Source organism: Chanos chanos, chromosome 1 (assembly GCF_902362185.1).
Source record: "Chanos chanos chromosome 1, fChaCha1.1, whole genome shotgun sequence".
In the NCBI taxonomy this organism is placed as follows: domain Eukaryota; kingdom Metazoa; phylum Chordata; class Actinopteri; order Gonorynchiformes; family Chanidae; genus Chanos; species Chanos chanos.
Genome location: NC_044495.1, coordinates 39,918,100 through 39,940,517, shown reverse-complemented (window position 1 = coordinate 39,940,517; position 22,418 = coordinate 39,918,100). Strand labels below are relative to the sequence as shown.

The 22,418-nt window shown below is 42.2% G+C and overlaps 1 protein-coding gene across 1 annotated transcript in view; it reads left to right on the top strand.

Moving 5' to 3' along the window:
• Window positions 1-701: 701 nt before the first annotated feature.
• The window catches only part of cep290 (centrosomal protein 290), a 29,162-nt gene continuing 7,445 nt past the window's right edge, over window positions 702-22,418 (top strand). Inside the window, exons 1-40 of the mRNA XM_030781517.1 lie at window positions 702-794; window positions 1,990-2,067; window positions 2,290-2,359; window positions 2,971-3,017; window positions 3,714-3,857; window positions 4,215-4,268; window positions 4,551-4,571; window positions 4,920-5,066; window positions 6,034-6,216; window positions 6,874-6,963; window positions 7,357-7,479; window positions 8,121-8,244; window positions 8,544-8,716; window positions 9,307-9,469; window positions 9,637-9,737; window positions 9,837-9,903; window positions 10,059-10,171; window positions 10,464-10,548; window positions 10,740-10,873; window positions 11,195-11,359; window positions 11,456-11,605; window positions 11,808-11,923; window positions 12,018-12,120; window positions 12,242-12,472; window positions 12,587-12,760; window positions 12,957-13,068; window positions 13,269-13,474; window positions 14,174-14,325; window positions 15,016-15,127; window positions 15,298-15,753; window positions 16,018-16,182; window positions 16,447-16,554; window positions 16,762-16,896; window positions 17,077-17,343; window positions 18,129-18,236; window positions 18,484-18,683; window positions 19,635-19,848; window positions 20,065-20,202; window positions 20,550-20,771; window positions 21,976-22,101. Coding sequence (XP_030637377.1) covers window positions 702-794; window positions 1,990-2,067; window positions 2,290-2,359; window positions 2,971-3,017; window positions 3,714-3,857; window positions 4,215-4,268; window positions 4,551-4,571; window positions 4,920-5,066; window positions 6,034-6,216; window positions 6,874-6,963; window positions 7,357-7,479; window positions 8,121-8,244; window positions 8,544-8,716; window positions 9,307-9,469; window positions 9,637-9,737; window positions 9,837-9,903; window positions 10,059-10,171; window positions 10,464-10,548; window positions 10,740-10,873; window positions 11,195-11,359; window positions 11,456-11,605; window positions 11,808-11,923; window positions 12,018-12,120; window positions 12,242-12,472; window positions 12,587-12,760; window positions 12,957-13,068; window positions 13,269-13,474; window positions 14,174-14,325; window positions 15,016-15,127; window positions 15,298-15,753; window positions 16,018-16,182; window positions 16,447-16,554; window positions 16,762-16,896; window positions 17,077-17,343; window positions 18,129-18,236; window positions 18,484-18,683; window positions 19,635-19,848; window positions 20,065-20,202; window positions 20,550-20,771; window positions 21,976-22,101 — 5,670 coding nt within the window. The remainder of the gene's footprint in view (window positions 795-1,989; window positions 2,068-2,289; window positions 2,360-2,970; window positions 3,018-3,713; window positions 3,858-4,214; window positions 4,269-4,550; window positions 4,572-4,919; window positions 5,067-6,033; window positions 6,217-6,873; window positions 6,964-7,356; window positions 7,480-8,120; window positions 8,245-8,543; window positions 8,717-9,306; window positions 9,470-9,636; window positions 9,738-9,836; window positions 9,904-10,058; window positions 10,172-10,463; window positions 10,549-10,739; window positions 10,874-11,194; window positions 11,360-11,455; window positions 11,606-11,807; window positions 11,924-12,017; window positions 12,121-12,241; window positions 12,473-12,586; window positions 12,761-12,956; window positions 13,069-13,268; window positions 13,475-14,173; window positions 14,326-15,015; window positions 15,128-15,297; window positions 15,754-16,017; window positions 16,183-16,446; window positions 16,555-16,761; window positions 16,897-17,076; window positions 17,344-18,128; window positions 18,237-18,483; window positions 18,684-19,634; window positions 19,849-20,064; window positions 20,203-20,549; window positions 20,772-21,975; window positions 22,102-22,418) is intronic.

The window sequence follows — 22,418 nt, the reverse complement described above, 5'->3', positions numbered from 1 at the left end:
TGTTTCAGACATTCGCTCTGTCAATGACAATATGCTCTTATTTAGAAAATATGCATGTGTTAATTCAAAAGCATATGTGGTTTTGAAGTAACTAGGTCATTCCCATGTCTTTTATATCAGTATAGTTTTACGACAGTGACGTTAAGTTGTGACTGTTTTCGACATACCGACATACGACTGTTTTCAGTGGTAGCCTAGCAGCGGCGCGAGAAATCAGACCGTCTGAATAGCTTTGATCATTGACGCAAAATGATGAGAAGGTATGGTTGAGTGTGTGATGTCTGTAAAAAAAAATAGCACTGCCTTTAAAGATCAGTGTTTATGTTAGTCAACAGAAACTTCTGAAACCAGAGTCTTTAAAATCAGTTCTGCAAAGTTAACGGTTGTAGCTCGTTTGTTTTTCAACATGTCCAAATCAGCTAACTTAGCTAGTCAGTTCCCAGTCGCCTAGTGTAGGTACACACAAAAGCAAATAAACAATGTGTTAATTGCATGTGCGAGCTAATTAATTCAGGTCCTTAGCTGTATGAATTATGAAGGTGAGGTTCATAACTAAAACATTTTTTTGAAAATTTAAGTTACTCCTCTCTTCTGCGTGCAATTATCAAAAAATAACTGTTCAGTGATGCACGACGTACCAAAAGCCTTGCTCTTCCGTTGACAGCACCCTATAATCAAGTCGTAACGGTATTGCAAACAACATGGCTCCAGGACCTGACTGGAATAAACTGATGAAGCTTGACCCGGAGGACCTGGGAAAAAATGCAGATGAAACAATGGATGTGATATTGAAGGTACTTGTATGAAATAAACTAAATTGTTTTCTCTCTGTTTGTGCATGCTTGTTTATTTATGTATATATGTATATATAATATTTTTACAATCGATTTCCCCCCCTTGTTTTTGTATTAACGTCTCACATGCTTCAGTTCAAAATGATTGTGCATGTAAGTTTGTTCAATCTATTGTGATATTGTTGAATGCTGTAGAAATATATGTTAAATCTTGATGTATCAATTCCCTTCGCTAATCAAGAGGTTAATGAAAACACTTGCATTTTGATGGACAAAAAGCTAGGCTTCTTTAGAAATACATGTAACCGCGAAAATGAAGGAACACCTGAGTATGATGCCTGCATATTCATGCACCGTGCATGTATATGTCTGTTATTTTAGCTACAAGGTTTTTTAGCAGGACACTTTGTGGTAAAGACAGCTCAGCTTGCTGATGTTTCATGAAAAAGAGGCTAAGGTGATGCTGAGCTATGGTCAGCTTGGGTCAGAAGGTCACACTCCACGATCCTGATGTCCATACGTTGATTTGAAATGAAAGGAAAAGCGAATCTGAATAAGTTTGACTGTAGACATCAGTTAAGTCTCTAAATAAATTCACAGTTTGATATTATGATCCTTTTGTAGTGTATAAAGCTCTTATTACATGTATTACCCCTTTATTACTATGATTATTATTATTATTATTATTATTATTATTATTGTTTTTTCAATAAAATCTTGCAAACAACTCAGGCAGTACTCTGTTGCGCAGGGGATAAAGTCAGTTGACCAGATGAGTCAACCAATGTTTTTCAGTTATCATTACCAAAAGCCAAAGATGAACTTCCATGCAGAGGAACGGTGTTGTGTCTTTTTAAAAGACTTCCAGTTCCACTTCGCAAATCTATTGTTATTTTGAAGCAGTTTGACAGCGCATATCCGCATAAAGCTCCATTGAGACGCATTACATTGGTGTTTCCTTTATTTTAGCAGTTACCTGTGTATAGAAGACAGAGCACCTTTCAGCATTGAAGTTTTTTTTTATGGCTGGCCTTGACACAACTTCTTGGGGTCTAGTCCCAATACTACAGATGTTCTCCATTGAAATATTCTTTTTTTTTTTTATCCCAGTAGTTAACAAATGAGGTATTTATTTCCCATCAGCCAGAGTTGAACATTAAAGAAATGTGCTTGAGAAATCATTGTGTCTCTGCAGGTCAAGCCACGGGACTTGAAGGACAGTGGATCTGAGCAAATGCTTCAGCTTTTTAGAATCTCCCAGACCCTTGTGAAGGTTTTTTATTTTATCTTTTATCTTTATTTTATCTTTTAGTTTTATCTTCTTTTAAATGAAAATATTGAGACCGTATGGATTAAGATTATATTTGAGCATTTGTTGTAGAATTATTTGAGTACAAACTCCTGTGAATACAGCTCATATTAAGGGCTCTAATAGTAATCAGTCTGTTGGAATTAGCGTCATAACAGTACTTGACAATGTATAATTCTACCCCAGTTGAAAGTGGAGGAAGTTAACTGTGCCTGTGATGTCATCGACAAAGCTGGTGCAGAGCAAGCAAGAATGGGTATGTGTAGACAGCAATGTACATATACACATATACGTATATATATATGTCTGTATGTATGTGGGGGCGGCACGGTGGTGCAGTGGGCAGCGCTGTCGCCTCACAAGAAGAAGGTCCCGGGTCCAATTCCCAGCTGGACGGCCGGGGTCCTTTCTTCGTGGAGTTTGCATGTTCTCCCTGTGTCTGCGTGGGTTTCCTCCGGGAGCTCCGGATTCCTTCCACAGTCCAAAGACATGCAGGTTAGGTGAATTGGAGACACTAAATTGCCCCTAGGTATGAATGTGTGTGTGAGTGTGTTTGTCTGTGTGTTTGCCCTGCGATGGACTGGCGAATTGTCCAGAGTGTTCCCCCGCCTTTCGCCCTATGAGCGCTGGGATAGGCTCCAGCACCCCCCCCCCCCCCCCCCCCCCCCCCCCCCCCACGACCCTAATTAGGATAAGCTGCTCTGATAATGAGCAAGTGAGTGAGCGAGTGTATGTGTATGTGTCTACATACATACATATATACATACATAGATACATGCATACGTGTGTGTGTGTGTGTACTACTGATGTTACTTAACAGATTGTCAAAATGTTGACAGTTCTAACTTGTTGTGTATTTTCTGACAGAAAATGAACTTCGCGCCAAAATCTTTAAGTTGGAAAATGAACTCGAGGTAAGATTGTGGATGTCGGAGAACTATTCAAACTATGACAGTGCTTTAAAGTGTAATCATATGTAACAATAATATTGACATAGTAATAACTTCAAGCCATTTAACTGAATCATAAATCATCTAGTATCAGCCAAGATCCAGCTATTTTAATTGGCATAAATAAAAAACAAAAATGCAAAATATGAGAGGAAAGAATAAAAAAGCGCACTTTATTCTCTCTGACTTGGCCTTACTGAAAATAGGTTTGTAGTTAAATTGACGCCAAACATTCGATGTCAAACTCAGAACCCAACGCCTTAACAACGCTTGCCTTTTGTGTTTTAATCAGATACGCTGTTAGCTTAACTAAATAAGACAAATTTCTCCTGTCCACATGGGTTATATAGTTTTCTGTCTGACCTGCTGTCACCCCATCCTCTGGCTTCTGAGCAGTTCCCAGAGAATGACAGTCTTAAGAGGATTATAGCTAATTCCCCTCTGTTGCATGCTTGTTTCAGTTACAACTGTGTATGTTTTACAAATGAGAAAAATTTGTAGTGAGTTCTTTCTAATAAAATTACCTCAGTAGTTTTTTAATGGATTACTGTGGACACAACTGAACAGTGGATAAATTCTTGCTTTGTTAGCAATGCGGGCAGTGAAATAGAGTCACAGCCCTTTTATCCCCTTGGTTTAGTCATTATGCTCTCTGTCCAGATGGCTCATCAGTCGGCGGGGGGGCGAGGCACCCACTTCCTGCGGGATGAAATTCGCCAACTGGAGAGTCACTTGGAGCGCAGAGAGAAGGAGCTGGTCCAGCTGGAGAAGGAAATGACTAAAGAGAGGAAGGCAAACGAGGAGGTAGGACCAGATTTGGCCGTGCAGCTGTTTCCATGTGCATCGGGTTGTCAGTACTGTGACCTGATCATCAACAGTTTCTGTACAGCGTGTAGCGTATGTGCTTACGGGTGTGTGTGTGTGTGTGTGTGTCTGTCTGTGTGTTCCTTTCTTTAAGTTTGAAATTATAAGGCTGGTTGTACATAAGGCAAGACCAGTCTTAGGCCTCGTGCAGGAAAAGTCTGTATGGGGCTTTTTTGTTTATCAAAATATTTTATGTCCCTTTTACATAATAACGTCTCACGTAATAAAGGATTGCCGATCTGAATTCAGGACTAACAGACGCTGAAAACTGTGTTTTATTCCCCGTTTGTCGTTCAGTTGTCCCTCCGAGCGGAGGAGGCAGAGGAAGAAAACAGGAAGCTGAAAAGAGAGGTATGTCCTCACCTCATACCGCAATATGTGCATGTTTGTTTACTGAGTTTTCTTAGCTATGCAGTCAAAACCAACAGAGGACACCTGCTCCTACCTGTCTGTCTTCTGAACTTGCAACCGCCAAAACATACTCAATTTGATAAACTTGTTTCTGATTTCATTCTGGCTGTCATATCGACACTGTATGTCATCTTCATTTCCATATTTTGTCCTAAGTTGCTGGCGCAGTTCTTATCCTCTTTCATCACCTTTTCAATTCCTTCCTTTGTTTACATCTGCAAGATAAAGAAGCTTAAGAAAAAGGTAATAATGTAGAATCTTGCTGAGTGTGTGCGTGTGTGTGTGTGCGTGTGTGTGCGTGCGTGTGTGTGTGTGTGTGAGAGAGGGACAGAGAGATTTGTTAATGTTTGTGTTTGTGTGTGTGTGTGTGTGCGCGCGCGCATGCAAGTGTGCGTGCATGTGTGCGTGCATTAGCAAGAGAAACAGAAATATCTGTGTGTGTGTGAGAGAGAGAGAGGACAGTAAGTGAAACAGAGTAGAGAGAGATTTTTCTTTTAGAGTAGGGCCCAGTTAACCCATACAGAGTAGTTTTATCCTCGTGTGTCTTCACGGCAGACAATAAATAAATATCCTGTGTCGCTGTTTACACAGAATGAGCAGCTCCATCAGGACGTGGACTTCTACAGGAGAGAGCTGGATCAGAAAGAGCCGGTCCAGTCGAGGGAAGAAAGCAGTGAGACTCAAAAGAAGCTGAACGCTGCCAACCGTCAGTTGTACCAGTGCCTGGAGGAGCTGCAGGTGTGGTGACACACTGATCTAACCTGTCACACGCGGCCGACTTACATAACGTCTCCACAGTGAATGCTGGCCTTCATCGCAAAAATCCCCTTTAATCTGATTTGTGCAAACAGACCCTCCCGCCCCTCCTCCCCCCCAATCCAAAAAAAGAAGCATACTCCCAAAGGTGTTGTTTTTCTCTCTCTCTCATAGGCTCACACACTAATTCTGATATGCAGATGTTTATTTAGGCCTTCAATAGCTTAATGTGGTGTGTCCATCTTGGAAGAGAATGATATAATAGCATGAGTTGCAGGACGATTGTTAGCGTACAATAAACATTACGTAATGAGTTGGTGATTGAGTAAGCAGGGTATATATCACTGATTTACTTCCATTGTTTCAATATCTGTCTTGACGTATTCCCGTAAGCCTTACCCCCTTAGACTGTTTGTGGTTGTTGCCAATAAAAATGGGTCAGTTCCTGATTTTTTTTTTGTAGTTGTTAATCTTTACTTGAAAGACTATAAATACAAAAATGGCCCATTGTCTTAGCCAACAAACGTTTGGCCAACCATTGTTTTACAATCTTTTCGTTGTTTTCTTTCTGTTTGCTTTTTCTGTTTTTTTCTGTTTGTTTTTGTGAAAGTTGCACATTGAAATATGAAATATAGAAGTAATATGGGATGTATGCGATTTATTTTCAGGTTTAGTCAGATACCATCACCCAGACCATATTACCCCTCCATAGCAATGGGCTGAAACATCAGTGTCTGGGAGACTTCTTTTTGGAGGCCTTCTGAAAGGGAGGCCTGTTTAAAAAGTTACAGATGGCAGTCAGAACAAATCAGTGAATGACCCAGGGCTCAAACTCATTTCCAAGTGAATGACACAGAGCTCAAACTCATTTTCATAGACACTAATGCAAACTTCCCGTGGTACATCGAAAGGTTTACACACGTTCACATCGGCGTGATTCCATTCGCAGCGTGCTGAAGGTGATGTCGCCCACCTGAAGAGTGAGAACGAGCACCTGCAGCAGAATCTAGAGGAGTCGGTGAAGGAGATGGAGAAAATGACAGACGAATACAACAAGATGAAGATCGTGGTGCAGCAGACGGATGGCATGATGGACCAGCTGAGAAAAGAAAGAGACCAAGCCAAGCTTCAGGTAAAACAGCACGAAAACCATAAACTAACACAAAATCATTAATGGTAGTTCAGCTGTACGGTGGTTTAGACACGTCGATGGAGCGCCATAAGAGCAGGGTGCAGAACTGAGTACACAAATAGTGTGTGTGTGTGTGTGTGTGTGTGTGTGTGCGTGTGTGCATGTGTGTGTGTGTGCTTGCTTGCTTGACTGCTGTGAACTTCATTCGTCCCATTTGTTTGTTTTTCTCGTGCACAATCACACCTATTGGTGAGAGCAAAGAAAATCTCCCAGCTTGGCTGGACAGTACCCGTCTAGAGACAGCTGCACCTTGTATTGTATTGTGTGAGAAATGTTTTTTTTATCTGTAGGGTTTCAAAATTTGCTTACAGGATCGCATGATATATTCCCAGGCTGTGGAAAGTGAGTCATCCTTGTCACGAATAACCCGCATTTTTTTTAACTAGGCGTCTCCTGTTTTGTGGGAAAGCCCTTGAGAAATTCTCAGATGATCCACAGGAACCTTCTGATAAGAAATTTCACATGCAGATGTGGTATTGTTTTGTTTAGTTTTATGTGGTTTTATTGAATCAGTTTCACGGTGGTGGTAATTGTGTTTGTGTGGCTGTGGGGTGGGCGTGTGCGGGGGCGTGTGTGTGTGTGTGTGTTATTTTGTAGGTGAGAGAACTGACAGAACAGATTCAGAGAAGGGCTGAGGAGGATGATCCAGTCATGGCGACAGTCAACGCCAGAGTGGATGAGTGGAGGGTACGTGCTCCCTCCTTCACCTCCCCACAACTGCCAATGTCAGCAGAGATTGTTTCTCTGCTTTTACCTAGCATTGCTTCGTGTTCAGTTCCTTAGAGTTTCTTTCAGTCTTTCACATTAATTCATTCTTTGCCTATCATCTGGGCCCGATCACAACTGCTGAGGTTAACAGTTACTGAATCACTTTTTACTTTCACAGTGTTCGTTCACGTTCTTACAGTCGTCCAAATGAAACAGAAACATTGAATAGCCCTGAGAGACACGAGGCGTTATTAACCTGACCCTCGTTAAAGGTTTCCGCATTGGCTTTGTAAGAGTTCAGGTCTTTTTACAGATCTTTTTTTGGTCCATCCTGCTTGCTCTGATATGCACCGTGCTTATGTATGCCCTCAGAAAGTGCTGTCAGGGAAGGATGAGGAGATCTTGGAGTACCAGCAGATGATCAGAGATCTGAGAGAGAAGCTAAGAGTCTCCCAAATGGACTCGGACAAGCGAAACATCATTGCACTCCAGCAGGTGTGGAGCAAATTGACGCACATTCTTCTCCTTTTGAGATTTTTCAATAGAAGGGAGTTAAAGGCCTCTTTTGATTCAGTGAAGAGAAAGAAATGTTGACACTTATTCGTTTTTTTTTTTTTCTCATTCCTTCCAGTTTTTCCAAGCTTCCTTATAACTGTTGTACGTCTTTTTTTCCTTTTGCACATCTGTTGCTCATTGTTTTCTTCCAATGGCACAAAAATGTGGTTTTTTTTGGGGGGGGGGGGTTTGTTTTTGTTTTGTTTTGTTTTTTTAAGTCTTTGGTTTAGCCAAAATTCCTTAACATGTTCTCACACTACACACCATTTCCAGTGTAGGCCAGATCTGTGCACCTTTAATGATTTCATCTTTCTTTTATTTCATCTGCTGCATACCTTTCATGCACTTCACTTTCTGTTTTTTCTGATTACCTGTCTGGCCCAGGTCATTTATGAGCTCTGTGGTGTAAGTATCTTCTGTCGTATTCTTTTCCCTTATTTTATTTCTCTCGTCCGTATGTTACACGTGCTTTGACCGTCCCCTCTCTTTGACTTCATTCAAACCGACATGCTTAAACCCCCTTGCTCTTTCTCCGTCGGATGTTTCGACCACAAACACAGTTTTATTTCTTTCATTTCCAGGCTGTCCAAGAGAGAGACAATCAGATTAAAATGCTGTCTGACCAGCTGGAGCAGTACACTGCTGAAATGGAGAAGAACGCAGCACTCATCGAGGAACTGAAGAAGCCAATAAAGAAAGATAAAGGTTTGGGGTTTTTTTTGTCCTACGGGATCAGGCTGCAACGTGAACACGGTAACCTGACGACTAAGAGCGTATTGAAACAATGTGTCGATAATCGAGCGCGTGTGGAGTTGCGCCCCTCCTACTTCATAACATTATCATCCATCCGTCAAAAGTTCAGAGTGGAACTGTCAGGATGATCCATGAAGATCTGTTAAAGCTTTGTGTAATAGGAAGGCTCTTTATTGAATCTGGGTCCTGCATGTGAGTCTTCTCTGTGGTAAGATTTTTTTTTATGACGGCGCTCGCATGTTTCTGATCAGGGCTCCTGTCAAGCGTGCAGCAGAGGAAGACGGAGGAGCTGAGGATTAAGCTCCAGGCTGCCGAGACAAGAGCTCTGGAGGCCGAGCGGGTAGCCGAACTGGCCGAGACAGACGCCAGAGACAAGGACAAAGAGCTCAGCGACACGCTTCAACGAATGAGACTCTACGAATCCGTAAATACACACGTCAAACTTTACACACATAAAGGGCCTTTTCCGCTTCCTGTCAGACACAAAGTTACTTCCCACACCACAATAAAACGGCTGTCGTATGAAGCCCAGAGCATGTGATGGTGATGAAGCGAACGTCTACTCGGCAGGGGGATCTGCCTTTGACTGACCGACATTTTGGTTGGTTTGACAGGAACAAGACCATCAGGTCAAAAAATGTCTGAATTTCAAATAAGGTCACGATTTCAATATGGATTTTTTGAGTAACTCAGAACGTAGTGTCACAGTGGGAAAGGGGAACTGGTCCAGTGTCCAGAGGGCTGTGGGTATAAACCCCAAACCTGAAGGCTCACTGTTCACACAACCCTGACCTTCAGGCACGTGTAGGTTCATGCCAGGAGTATGTGACCTCTGCCATGGATAAAAGCTGTGATAATCGTAAGCTACCGAGGATAAGAGAGTCATCTGAATGAAGGTCATTGAAGTTTCACGTAGAACACTCACTTTGTTATGACTATCTGAGCTGTCACGTTTCATGGGGCAAAAAAAAAAAAGAACAAACTGAAATATGTTTCTGTTCTATGTAATTTCAGGGCACGGATGGTCTGGAAACTGCCATCGGCGAGATCAAAGACTGTAAAAACCAGATCAGAGTGAGAGACCGAGAAATAGAAGTTATGACTAAAGAGATTAACCGGTTAGAGTTGAAAATCAACGACCTTCTGGACGAAAATGAGGACCTGAGAGAGAGGCTTGGTGAGATAAAAATGTTTGACAGCAGCAACCTGTGACTCACTTGAATTAGTTTATTGATTTTTTTGGCAGCTTTTTAAAGGATTGAATTCCTTCTCAGGCCATCTCGCAATGTCCTTTTCAGATTTTTAGAATATATTTTAATTGTATTACGTTTTCCTCTAAACAAGGTCTAAATCCAAAAGAAGAAGTGGATGTAACTGAATTCAGAAGATCAAAGGCTTTGAGACAGAGACAGTACAAAGCAGAAAACCAAGTTTTGATGAAAGAGGTAAATTCCACAATTATACCTATTTAATGTTCAATTCTCAATTATACATCCGCGTTTGTTCTTGACCTCCCCGAACCTTTTCCACATTCTCTCATGCAGATCGAACGTCTAGAGGAGGAAAGGCTTGAACTTAAAAAGCAAATACGAGGGTTGGTGAAAGACAAAGGTAACACATCCATTACGCAACTGGTTGCTGCAGACGGTCAAACAAGGGCATGAAGCTGGTTACATGCGTCTGCTTTCAACAGTTTAAATTTCCCTTGACTTTGTCACTAAGCCTGAGAAGTTTCAGACCCTTAAATATCTTTTTGTTAATTCTAGGAAACACTGGTTTCAGCAATTCATTACTTGAAGTTGATGAAGAGGAGAGGCCAGCCAGAATCACTCAGACTCGAACCCCAATCAGAACCACAGACAATGAGTTAAAGCAGAAGGTGGAGATTTTAATTAACAGCAGAGCCAGTGTCCTACTTTTTCTTTTCTTTTCTTTTTTCTTTTTTTCTTTTTCTCTTTTCTTTTCTTCTCCTCTTTTTTTAACAAAATAAACACTTACTTTTAAATAGTTGTGTTAATGAAGCACAAAAACCCAAAATGATGCAGTTACCTCCTTTTGCTTACTAACAATATGTTTGCTTGTTACGTTCAATCGGTAGAATGAGTTTGGTCTTTTGAAATATAGCTCTCTTTGAGTTGTAGAATGACTGTACTGTCGCTCTCCATTCACAGAATGAGTATTTACAGAAGGAACTAAACCACAAGGAGAGAGAGCTGGAGCTGAAGAGAACTGAATCTTCACAATTTAAAGCCAAATGTGAGATGTCTTAATGCTGTTCTGAATAGAAGTTCTATTTTAAAAAATGCAGCAATACATTAGTTTGGTGGTGTTGGGGGGGGGGGGGGGGCGTCTGGTAACAAACCTCAGCAATTTAGTGGAAAATGCATGTGAAATCATCTGGGTTTGAGTTTACTGGACACAAGAGAGTTCCCTTTCTCTGTCCGCAGTGGATGAAATGCTGAAAGAAAATAAACAACTGGAACAGGGTATGAAAGACATTTTACAAGCTATCCAGGAGGCCCAGAAGAATGCGGCCACACAAATAGGAATGAACATTCCCAGTCTGGAAAGACTTGTCAGCGTAAGTTAACTTGCCCGATTTTGAAAAGCGTTTAGCGTTTTCTAAATCAGACACGACCAGCGTGTCGGCTTCAGTTTAGCTGATGCGTTGCAGTGATGCTGAAGGGAGTTCCATGCTGTTGGTAACCTTAAGTTATGTTTAATCTTCTCACTTTTTAAGCCTGCGTCAAACAGCTAATCATAAATCTGTTTTTTGAGAATCCTGTGTTTGGATACTGGAGCTATGTGGTGCTTTGGATATCTTCGTTTGTGTATTTGCATTACTTATCTGGTTACTCAGTGCTTTCGTAGCGTGCTTATGTTGACCTGCTCGTGTTCAAAGGCTCTAGAGATGAAGAACTCTGAGGGAAAATTTGATGCCAACCTGCACTTAAGGGCGCAGATAGACCAGCTGACAGGCCGCAATGAGGTACTGCGGCAGGAAATGAAGAAGGCCCGTGAGGAGGCCGCAAAAACTCTGAATGAAATGATGAAAGCGAATGAAAAGGTAGATCCCTCCTCTGAAACGGCAGTTCTTAAATTAATTCAGATGACACACCCACTTTGTCAGCAGATTACGATTCCTCTGTGTTTGTCCGAACAGGTCGCGCGCTTAGAGATCGAGATAGAAGCAGCGCAGAAGTCAGTTGGAAGCGGCGTCGTTCACAAGACCCTAAGTCTGCCTGAGGAAATGGCCCCAAGCAGCGTGGAGGTCATAAACTCTCTGAACGAATACCTCATCCAGCTCCTGCAGGTGACTGTCAACCCAGCCACAACCTGCAAGATGAACAACGTTTAAACGTTAACCCTCAGATTAATCTTTTTGTTTGTTAACTCTCTCAATCCTATGGTGCCAATCAGAAGGTCCTGAGCCTGCGTAGCGATCTGATGGGAAGTTTTGATGTATTGATTGTTGAGGTCTGCATGACTCGATGCCTGTATCCGTTTCTTTTCAGGAGATCAAAAACAAGGATGACTCTAACAAGCAGCTAGATTTGGCTTTGGAGGAGTACAAGAGGAAATTTGCTGTGGTCCGCCATCAGCAAGGTTTACTGTATAAAGAATATCAGAGGTTTGTCAAAGCAAAGACACAAGACTGTGTCAAACTTTGATTCATTGGGTCCTTGATATGTATTTGTATTTGACTGCTCTCCATTTGGCTGTAGTGAGAAGGAATCTTGGCAAAAGGAGAAAGACTCGCTTATGGAAATGAAAACCAAACTGGAGGAGCAGAAAGAAGTGGATGCAGTGAAAATTAAAGAGTTCAATGTAAATAGATTTCAGACATTCAGTACTTTATTGTTCATGAAAAATCAAAATATAAAGAAGTCCATAATCTCTCTTGTCCGTGTCACTCACCCATCACTCCAATTTACGTGTGGTTTTCCAGAGCTGGCTGGAAGCTTTGGAAAAGGACCCGTCGGAGACCAAGAGGCAAGTGGCAGAAGCAGCCCGTAAGATGACAGTTCTCCGGGTGAATGAGAAGTCTCTGACCAGGCGCTGCACCACCTTGCTGGAGCTGGAACAACACCTGAGAAAGGAGAACGGCAAGCTGAAGGACGACTTTGTGCAAATGGAGGTCGCTGTTACCGAAAAGATAGGTTACCTGCAAAGATTCAAGGTACGACAGCCCAATTGCATTTGCATTTTGCATTTTGAGAAAAAACTTGTGAGACGATCTACGACTAGAAACCTTAATGTCCCATCACCATGACTGATTTTTCTTTTTAAACAGGAAATGGCGGCTTTCAAAATGGCAGCATTACAGAAGTCTCTTGATGACAGCGTCCCTGCATCTGAATTGGAAAGAGCCAACAAACAGTATACTGAACTGACAATCAAATACAGAGATCTTCTTCAGAAAGATAACCACCTTGTTCAGAAAACAACTACCATGGAAACTTTAGAGGTTTGGAGATGATGAAATGCTTTCCACATATCCCTTCCATAATTGAGCTAGCACTAGTTTGAGCTCCAGATTCACTGGGGGTGTGGGGGTGGGGTGCTCACTGTGAAATGATCTGTCTCAGTGAATTTTGAAATGTTTAAGGCCGTGTTTAAACATTTATGGTTCTTTGACTCCACCGTGTGCTCTGTCCTCTCAGAACGAGAACGTCTCTCTCCATGATCACATCAGCTCCATATCCAAAGAACTAGAGATCACCAAAGAGAAACTTCACACGTTAGAACAAGCCTGGGAACACATCAGCTCAACAGGCAACTGTCATAACCACATTATACTCCTATTCATAAATTATATCTTTTTTTTTAATTCTGGCCTTTTCAGTAGTCCAGACATGTTTTAAGATGAAAGCAATGTTTTGAGGTTAATCCTGAAGTCCGACATTTTTTTAAGGCCTACTTTAGGTGTCTGTTTGAGCTATCGCGCTAAACAGTTCCACGGTGTTTGTTGGCAGGTGGAGATAGCGGGATGAATAAAGCAGCTAAAGCCATGGCCAACAGCGAGATCGTGTCCGTGTCTAAACGGATCACCACGCTGGAGATGAAAGAGCTCAACGAGAGACAGAGAGCCGAGCACGCTCAGAAGATGTATGAGCACCTGAGAAACTCCCTCAAACAGGTGGAGGAGCGTAACTTCGAACTGGAGACCAAGTTTGCTGAGGTTTGGGCAGTTTTTTATGAAGTTTTCAAAAGAGAAATCAGTTTACACTGGAGTAAACTAAACTAGTTCATGGGGAAGAGTCCAAAAAAAGTAAAAAGAGAGTCACGTGGGTGATTATGTAACACAAACACAGCAAAACACATATCAAATATTGTTACTGAAAGTGAAACTATGAAGCATTTACATAATATATGTATCAAGCATGTGTTTTTGTTAAAAGCGTGAAAAGCGTTGAAACAGGGGCCTTGGAGATAATATAAGATAAGATAAGCTTTATTCATCCTTGCAGGGGAAATTCTTTTGTTCAGCAACATAAACATGTCCATAGAGACAGAGAGAAGAGACAACAAACAATAACCATACTTCATCTAATAAATGCTATGCACTGTCCACTGTACAGTATATACAATACAGTCTGCACTATACAATATATAAAATAAAAGCATACACAATACCCAGTACCAAACAAACTGTACAATACACACAGTACTGCCCAGTGTACACTACAATATTTAAAACACAGCTGAGTATACACTACACCTAGTATCACAAAAAATATACAATAAACATAATGCAGCCCTATTCACACTGTACTCAGTATCAAACTCACTATACAACATACACAAATACTCCCCAGTGTTCACTATACAACAAACAAAGCACAGCCCAGTGTTGATGCTGGTCTGTGTTTTTGTGCAGTTAACGAAGTTGAACCTGGAGGCCCAGCAGACTGAGAGGGAGCTGAGAGATGAGCTGGCCAACAGCGTGAGCAAAGCTGTGAGTGAGGCTGATCGAGCACGAATCGCCCAGCTGGAAAGAGCACAGGTCGAGTCAAGGATCGAAGTTTCCAAGTAAGTCTGACAGAGAGATTTGTAGCTCTGTGGTCGTAAGCCAGCTCGTCTGGCAGAGAAGTTGTTTTGGGTTTCATGCCTAATCTCCCCTCTTCACTTTACGGGTCCAACAGTGGAACACCCCACCTGGTATACTGGGCAAAACCCTCTCGTAGCACGTAATTGCATTTTGCGTTGAACGTTTGCTTTGAAATCATTAAATTTGCCCTACATACTGATAAATCGAGTTTTAGTTTTTTTGAACACTGTTCAGGTTCTCATGCTTGTTCTTCCAGCTTATCAATAGTTGAAATTGTTATTGCATAGTAGCACATTGATTTATATGGAAGATTAGCAATATAGCTTGTACCAGACCAATGGGTTTCCCAGAAAACAGTAGACTGAGAATGGATGAATGGTTTGATCAGACCAATATCTCTGGGATTCCCAACTGTAGTTCAAAGCCCTGCTCCTGAAGGCCTACACCCCTGCATTTCAGACAGCATTCTACTCTAACTAACACATCCGATTCAACTCATCAACCAATTAGCAAGCCTGTGATAAGGAGCTGATTAGATGATTCAGGTGTGTTTAAGCAGGCAGACCATGCAGAGCTGTGGGTGCTGAGGAGCAGTGTTGGGAAACACTATTAAAGTGCTAATGTATAGGATGTGTGTGAGAGTCTGAGCTGACGGCTGGGGATGTGTCCAGGTTACGGGAGGTGTCTGATGTGGCTAAGATGCAGGTGTCTACTCTGGAGGCCAGACAGCAGTGCAGAGAGAAAGAGGCAGAAGCGCTGAGGAAACAGGTGCTGGAGTACCAGGTGAGGTACCTGAGCGACATCCAGACACTCACCTTTTTGTTTCTGTGTTATGTCATCTCATTTACACCGTGACATATCAGATCCTGAATACGCTTTCTTGTGTGTGTGTACCGCGCATTTCTGTTGTTGTTGTTGTTTGTTGCTTTTTACGTCATTGCGAATTTCCTCAGGCTCAGTCAGACGAGAAAGCCCTGATCGCGAAGCTCCATCAACACATCGTGGCTCTGCAGCTGAGCGAGACGGCAGCCATCAGTAAGCTGGAGGCCTCTGCCGTGCAGCTGCGTAAGCTGGAGGCTCAGAAACTGCGGCTGGAGCAGCAGACAGATAATCTGCAGCAGGCGCTGTGGCACTCCCGCCAGGAGGGGCGCCAGAGAGCAAGGCACCTGCGGCAGACCATACAGGCCCTCCGTCAGCAGTTCTCAGGAGCCCTGCCACTAAGCCAACAGGAGAAGTTCTCCCACACCATGTTACGTCTGCAGGAGGACCGACAGCGAGCGAGGGAGGAGATGAGGAACGCTGAGGAAGAAAGGAGGAAAGCAGAAGGGAAGGCCCATGAGCTTGAGCTGAGACTTAGAGGCCTAGAGGAGCTCACTGCTACGCTCAAGGACGCCAAGGGAGCCCAGAAAGTGTGTTTAATCCCACCTCTCCTTAGACATAAGATCCATTCCAGATTAGCAATAATTCTTGGACTGAGGAAAGAACCTGAGTAATCTAGAGGTTTAGCAACCGCATTCTTACTTACTGTGAAAAGGTTTAAAATTCAACCATTAGACTGCTGTGTAGCAAGTAGTAATCTGTCAGTAATACATATTCTAACTGTCGAAGCATTGGATAGTGAGCCTTAATTGTATGAGAAAAACCTGACTTGCTGGACTGATGTGGGCACACAGGTCAGTGAGTGGCATAAGAAGTTGGAGGAGGCACGTCTCCAGGAGCTGAGGAGGAGCAGGGAGCTGGGCATGCAGAGGGAGGAGATCAGATACCTGAAGAACATGGTGGCAGAGCAGGAGCGCACCATCAGCAGCCTAGAGGAGGAGTTGGTACAGCAGAAAAATGTGAGAAGTTTCAACATAAATATGTGTTTATGACTAGTATATTAGAACATTTAAACTTAGCATTGTTTGGACAGAAGAAACTGACCCATGAATTTCCTTCATTTTGTGTTGTTCAGTATACAACAGTTATATGCAATACAGATATGGTTCTTTAGAAAGTTTCATGTTTGTTGTTTGTATGGTTTGTATGGGGGGGGTCTGCACAATAAGAATAGCAAATTAGTGTTTAAAGTGACTTTAAGTGAGATGATTTCAATCTGCCAGCTTCTGGAGGAGCGTCAGCTGACCTGGGATCAGCGGGAAGTGGAACTGGAGCGTCAGCTGGACACGTATGAGAAACAGCAGAATGAAGTCCTTGGCACTGCACAGAAGGTGTGGGCTTGATTTCAGCGTATAGTCATGATTAGTCATTCTTATTAAATAAGTTAAAATTAGTAGCATATTATTTTGTTATGTGTTAATAATCCTCAGGGCATTGATATTTAATGTATGTTTTTTAATTTGTTGTTTAGGTATTTGACTATGCTGTGGATTCTTTTCCTGACCTTTAGTTGTTGTTGTTGTTGTTGTTGTTTTAAGTTTGAGGAAGCAACAGGTGCCCTGCCAGATCCTAACTTGCCTCTTGCTAATCAACTGGACTACGCTCTGAACAAAATCAAAGAGCATGTTCGCCTCATCCTGGAGACGCAGACCACCTGCAAAGTCCTGGATGAGGTGCTACAGTCTACTGTCTACCACCCAGATTATGTCATAACCTGGAAACTGAGATTATGACATAGTCTTCTTACTATGAAGCTGAGAACTTTTTTTACTATTGAGAATATTTTATATACACACACACACACATATATATTTGAAATACTTAAATGAATTTTCTTTTTGTCCTCTGTGCAGAAGCTGAAAGAAAAGGAAGCAGCCCTTTGGAAAGCTGAGCAGAACATTTTATCGAGGGACAAAGTCATCAACGAGCTACGCTTGCGTCTCCCCGCCACTGCTGAACGAGAGAAGCTCCTCGCCGACCTGTCCAAACGGGAGGATGACCCGGAAAACCAGCCAGCCCTGAAGGTCGCCCACCAGACCATAAACAACCTGCAAGGTCGTCTTGACCAGAAGGAGGAGGTCTTGAAAAAGTACCAGAATCTTCTAGCTAGAGCTAGACAGGTGGGACACTTTACACACGAGATAGGTTTTTTAAAGTTTTTCATTTTTTTTAGCCCTTTTCACTCAGTTTTAAAATAGTCAGTTTGCACAGAGAGAGAGAGGAGAGTGAGGACTAGCACATGTGTTCGCTGATGGAAAAAGAGTTGGGCACCGCCTTTTTTTTCTCTGTAGCAGCAATTATCAAACGTGGCCCGTGGCCCCCTAGAGGTTTCTGGCAGTACTGCAGAGGGTTTGTGATAATGCAATAGAAATGTCAATGTCAATTTAAATTCAATAAGTAAAAAAATGTCAAAGGGGTACTTGTGGAAAGTAATTGGGGTCGGAGGGGTTCAATTGACAGAAAAGGTTGGGAACAGGAATGTAACGCACGCAGAAACCAATATCATTCTCTTATATTAGCCTGAAACTGTGCAGAACCTGCCATGCTGCTTGGAAATGACTGAATTGTATTGACAGGCAGATTTTGGCTAACATGAGTAATTGTCTTCTTTGTGTCTACGACCCAGCCATTTGAAATATGCTCTGATGACATAACCTGTGGTCGAACAGGCAGCGTTACGTGTTTTGCAGTTATTTTTGACGTTTTGGCATCCACATGAAGGGTCTACCCCTTGTATTATCATGTTCCTCAACGTGCGCCTTAAACAAAACCTGATGGTTAAAAGGTTCAGAAGAGAAAGTGATCTATGCGCTGTTCATTTAGAAGTAACTTGACACTTCCCTTTGGATCTCAGCCCATCCTTGCATCTCTGTTTTTTCCCTCGCTTTCTTTTTTTAAACTCCAGGAGCAGGAAGAGATTTCTAAAAGACATGAAGAAGTGGTTAGGACGCTGCATCAGAAGCTGGAACTGCACACAGAGACATCTCTAGACCGCTTTAAACAGACAGCTCTGGTGAGTCACTAAAGACAGAAAATGAACCCCAAACTGCAGCACAGTGTATGCATATAATCAACAAATATATTTTCAGAGATATTTACAAAGCTGACTCTCCCAAGAATCTGCACTGAAACCTCATTACCTCACTTTGTCTTGGCCTTTTAGCCTATGTTGTTTCATTGACCTTCAGTGAGTTTTCACTGACCTTCCCTGACTTTTCATGGACTTTCACTGACCTTCACTGACTTTCTTCACTCTCCAGGAGCTAATGAAAAAACCCACCATTGCCGTCCCAACCAGCAAGCACCTGGTGCGTTTGGCAGAGATGGAGCAGACGGTGGCGGAGCAAGACAACTCGCTGTCTTCACTCACACAGAAGCTAAGGGCCGTGACAGCGGAGCTGGACAAGCAGAGACAGCTCTCAGTGTTACAGGCCAAGGAGCACAATCTGGACATGGCTAAGTAAGCCCACAGAACCAGTAGAGCGCAACTGAGATTCGCCACTTTAAAGACTAACATCTGAAAATATTAAATCAGTGCTGATCTATATTGTTTAAAATGCATGCTTTTTTTTTAAAGATTAACTGTCAACCACATTGTTGACATTATCATTTTGACGTCATCATTTTGATAGATTCTTCTTGAAAGAGCCACCTGCAGTGTCACAGTACTGCAATTACCTTTACATGTACATTTACATTTATTCATTTAACTAACACTTTCATCCAAAGCAACTTCCGAGTCAGGCAAAATACAAACCAAGAGCAAAAAAAAGTTGAAAAAGAGTGACCTATGGACATATACCAGTAGGAACAGTGCTAATGGGCCACAAAACTCAGAAAGAAGATGCAGTGCTAATAGTTGAGATGCTGTCAACAATAATCAGCAAACAACTATACTCTTAATATAACGACAAAGTGAGTCTGTTGTACCATAATCTAAAGATATATTGTACCTTTATACATATGCACCTTTAGACATAAAATATCTCAAAAATGCTGAGCGCTACCCAGCATAGAGTGCCAGAAAACCTACGTCATAAAAGTAAATGGACACAGGGCAGCATGGGCGTCAATAGAGAGTATTTATAAGGGAGTGCCAAGTAGTGTACATCAAGAGAACAAGTAATCCAGTGGAACATTTGACCTGTCAGCCAGTCAGTCAGACAGTAGGGGTCAAGCGTGGCAGGGGTCGGATAGTTTGTAGCTGTGGACGTAAGAGTTTCGCGGAAAAGGCAAGTTTTGATTATCTACAGTCATAAAACAGACAAACCAGGCTGGGAACACGCTGTTAGACAGCAAAAAAATGTCGGCATGGTTGGTATTCCATGTTTGTACCAGAGGATTTATAGATTCTGTTTGGCTGGAGTTGATGTGTTCAATTGGGTCAACTCGACATTGTCTCGTTCCTCAGACTGGAGGAGCGTCACGTGTCCCAGACAAAAGGTCTGGCACAGGAGGCTGAGGAGCTGAGGGTCCAGTTGGCCCAGATGGAGAAGGAGGTGCAGTACCTCCGTACAGAGTTGGAGGCCCAAAAGGAGGCCAACGTCAGGTCACCGAGCAACACGATGAAGAATCTTGTGGAGCGTCTGAAGGCTCAGCTTGCCCTGAAGGAGAAACAACAGAAGGTAAAGGAGAAGGAGTAGTCAGCTGCTCTTTTACTGAGGTGTCTTTTTTTCGTTTTTTTTTTTTTTTTTTTCATTATACATATTTCTATTATACAGAATTTTCAGCGTCGCTTTGAAGTCTTAGCTGGACTTTGCTGTATGGAATTTCCTGTTTCACAGCCTACTAAAGGTTGTTACTTTGTAAGTTGAATGTGGGTTTTTTTCCCCCTGTTGTAGGCACTTAGCAAAGCTCTTCTTGAACTACGTAAAGAACTGATGTCGCACGCCGAGCAACAGATCATCATTAACGCGGCACAACGGGAGGAGACCCTCAACATTGAACAGATTGTAGACAAACATACCAAAGAGCTGAGAGTAAGCGTTAGAAAACACGCAGCGCTCAAAACAACAGATCAATTTATACCCATAGTCAGCAAGGCTTGGCTACTGTAGTTGCAAATCACAGTTAAAAGAGAGTTTGTTTATTTACTAAATTGTCTGATTTATATTAGAAAAGTATCTGATTGTTATTCTTACCTATGAGAACAATGGTTTTACTAAAAAAACAAAAAAAAAACCCAAACACATCTGTGGGTCTCCCCTACTCATTTACCAAACACACTGAATCATTTGTGTTTGAAATGTGTTAAGGGTTGAGATTGCTCTGTTAAAATACTGATTTTGAGAATCATTGCTTTGTGCTGTCCCAACGTCCCTCCAAGGCACGTGTTCAGGAGCTGACTGAGGAGCTCCAGGGAGCTAAGGAGAATGTGCGGGCGACCAGAGGGAGAGAGAGCTCTCTGAAGGAGGAGGTGGAGAACCTGAACAGGGAACTCCAAAGGAGCCAGAAGACCCAGAACAGACTGCAGAGCGAGAAAGAAACCTTACAGGATGAGCTGGAGGAGGTCAAACAGAAGGTCAAAAGGCTCACCAGTTCACTCCAGGTCAGCCTCATCGCCATAGTGACGGTCTCATTAACTCATTAACACCGTACCGTCAATGTCGGCAAAGTCATTCCTACCCATTTCCCGTGCGAATATCAGCATGACACACTGTCTCCAAGAAATGTGGCAAAGCTCTTAACAGCCTGTAGAACCTCTTAAGCTAATCACTTGAAGATAGTTAGGCCTGCTTGGTTATATGATACTTTGATAGTTTGAAACAAATTACGTGGGCTAATCGGAGCAGTGAAAGCTGTAACTCACAGAGTTACCATGGGTTTCGTATATATAGTTTATTTTATGATCAAGCTGGCATCTGTGTGAGCTAGTGTGGCGACGTCTGCCTCAGAGCAGTCAGCTGTCTGTTGCTGTTCGTTTTGGCCTCACAAAACCTTTCCCTTTTTTTTTTTTTTCTTTAACCTATTGATAGAGTAAGTGAAGGTAAAACGAGGGGAAACATAGACCTTCACTTGTTCAGTGAGATTCTTTACCTGTTTGTATTCCCGGTCATTGTAGAAGAGGATAGGTTTCACAGTGATTTTAAAAGGACACTTGAGTAACAGAAGCCAATGCTCCGCTGATGGAGGGATAGCAGAGGAGCAGACAGGGAGGTTCTCACCTTTATGAGTGTGTGAGTGTCTAAACATCAGTGTGTGTGTGTTCTGTGCAGGAGGACAGTGGCTGTCTTTGACTGTAAATCAATGTGTCTAGACAGAGAGGAGCAGTTGAAGGGTCATTGTTTCCTCTCTGACTACCAGAAGCTTCAGTCAGACAGAGGCCTCTGTGTTCCAAACACAAAATTACTGTTTCTTCGCTGCTGAAATGTGCAAAGAAAGCTTTTTACCCAATTTGCCTTTTTTTCCATGGCATTAGCATTAGCACAGAGTATGGAGCATGTTTTTTTCTTTCTTTGCATATCAGACAAATTATTCCTTTTCTCCTATTTTATCTGTTCATCTCAATTTATACACTTTATATGTTCATATTTAGACATTTTAATGTAGCCTATAGTTAATAATAATACAGAATTAATAATATTAACATAGAATCAAAACAGTTATTATTAGTAATAAATATTAATCATAATTCACATGCATACTATTCACACTGATGGTGAAGTATGTGTAAGTGTGTCCACATGCGAGGAATTGTTACTTTTTTGTACATGCCCGGTTTGACGCAAATGTGTTTGTTCGTCCAGGGTCAGGCTGAGAGTGAAGGAAAGGGGCCAGCAGTGGAGGCTTTGCAGAAGAAGATTCGCAAGCTGGAGTCAGAGCTGGAGAGGAGAAATATGTCCGAACACACGGAAAAAAAGACCGTGAGGGAGGACAAGGTAAACATCATTACTCTGCTCTCGTGCTCTTAAAAAAAAAAGAAAAACACTCTTGACATGAGCGGCAGTCTTGCTGTCACTTCAGAATGTAGAGTACAACTCCACCGTTCTTAATGGTGTTCAGTTCCTGCTGGATTTCCATGAAGCATCTGATTTTGTGTCATATATTTTAGTCCTGGTAGGCCTATTAGAAACTAAAGGGTAATGCTGGAAATCAATCACCACTCTGTGCTAAGTGCTACAATCTGTTCTCTGCTAAGTGTTAAAATATCAGAGATGTTTTGATGGGGGGTTTTTTGCCTGTTACTAATTAGACT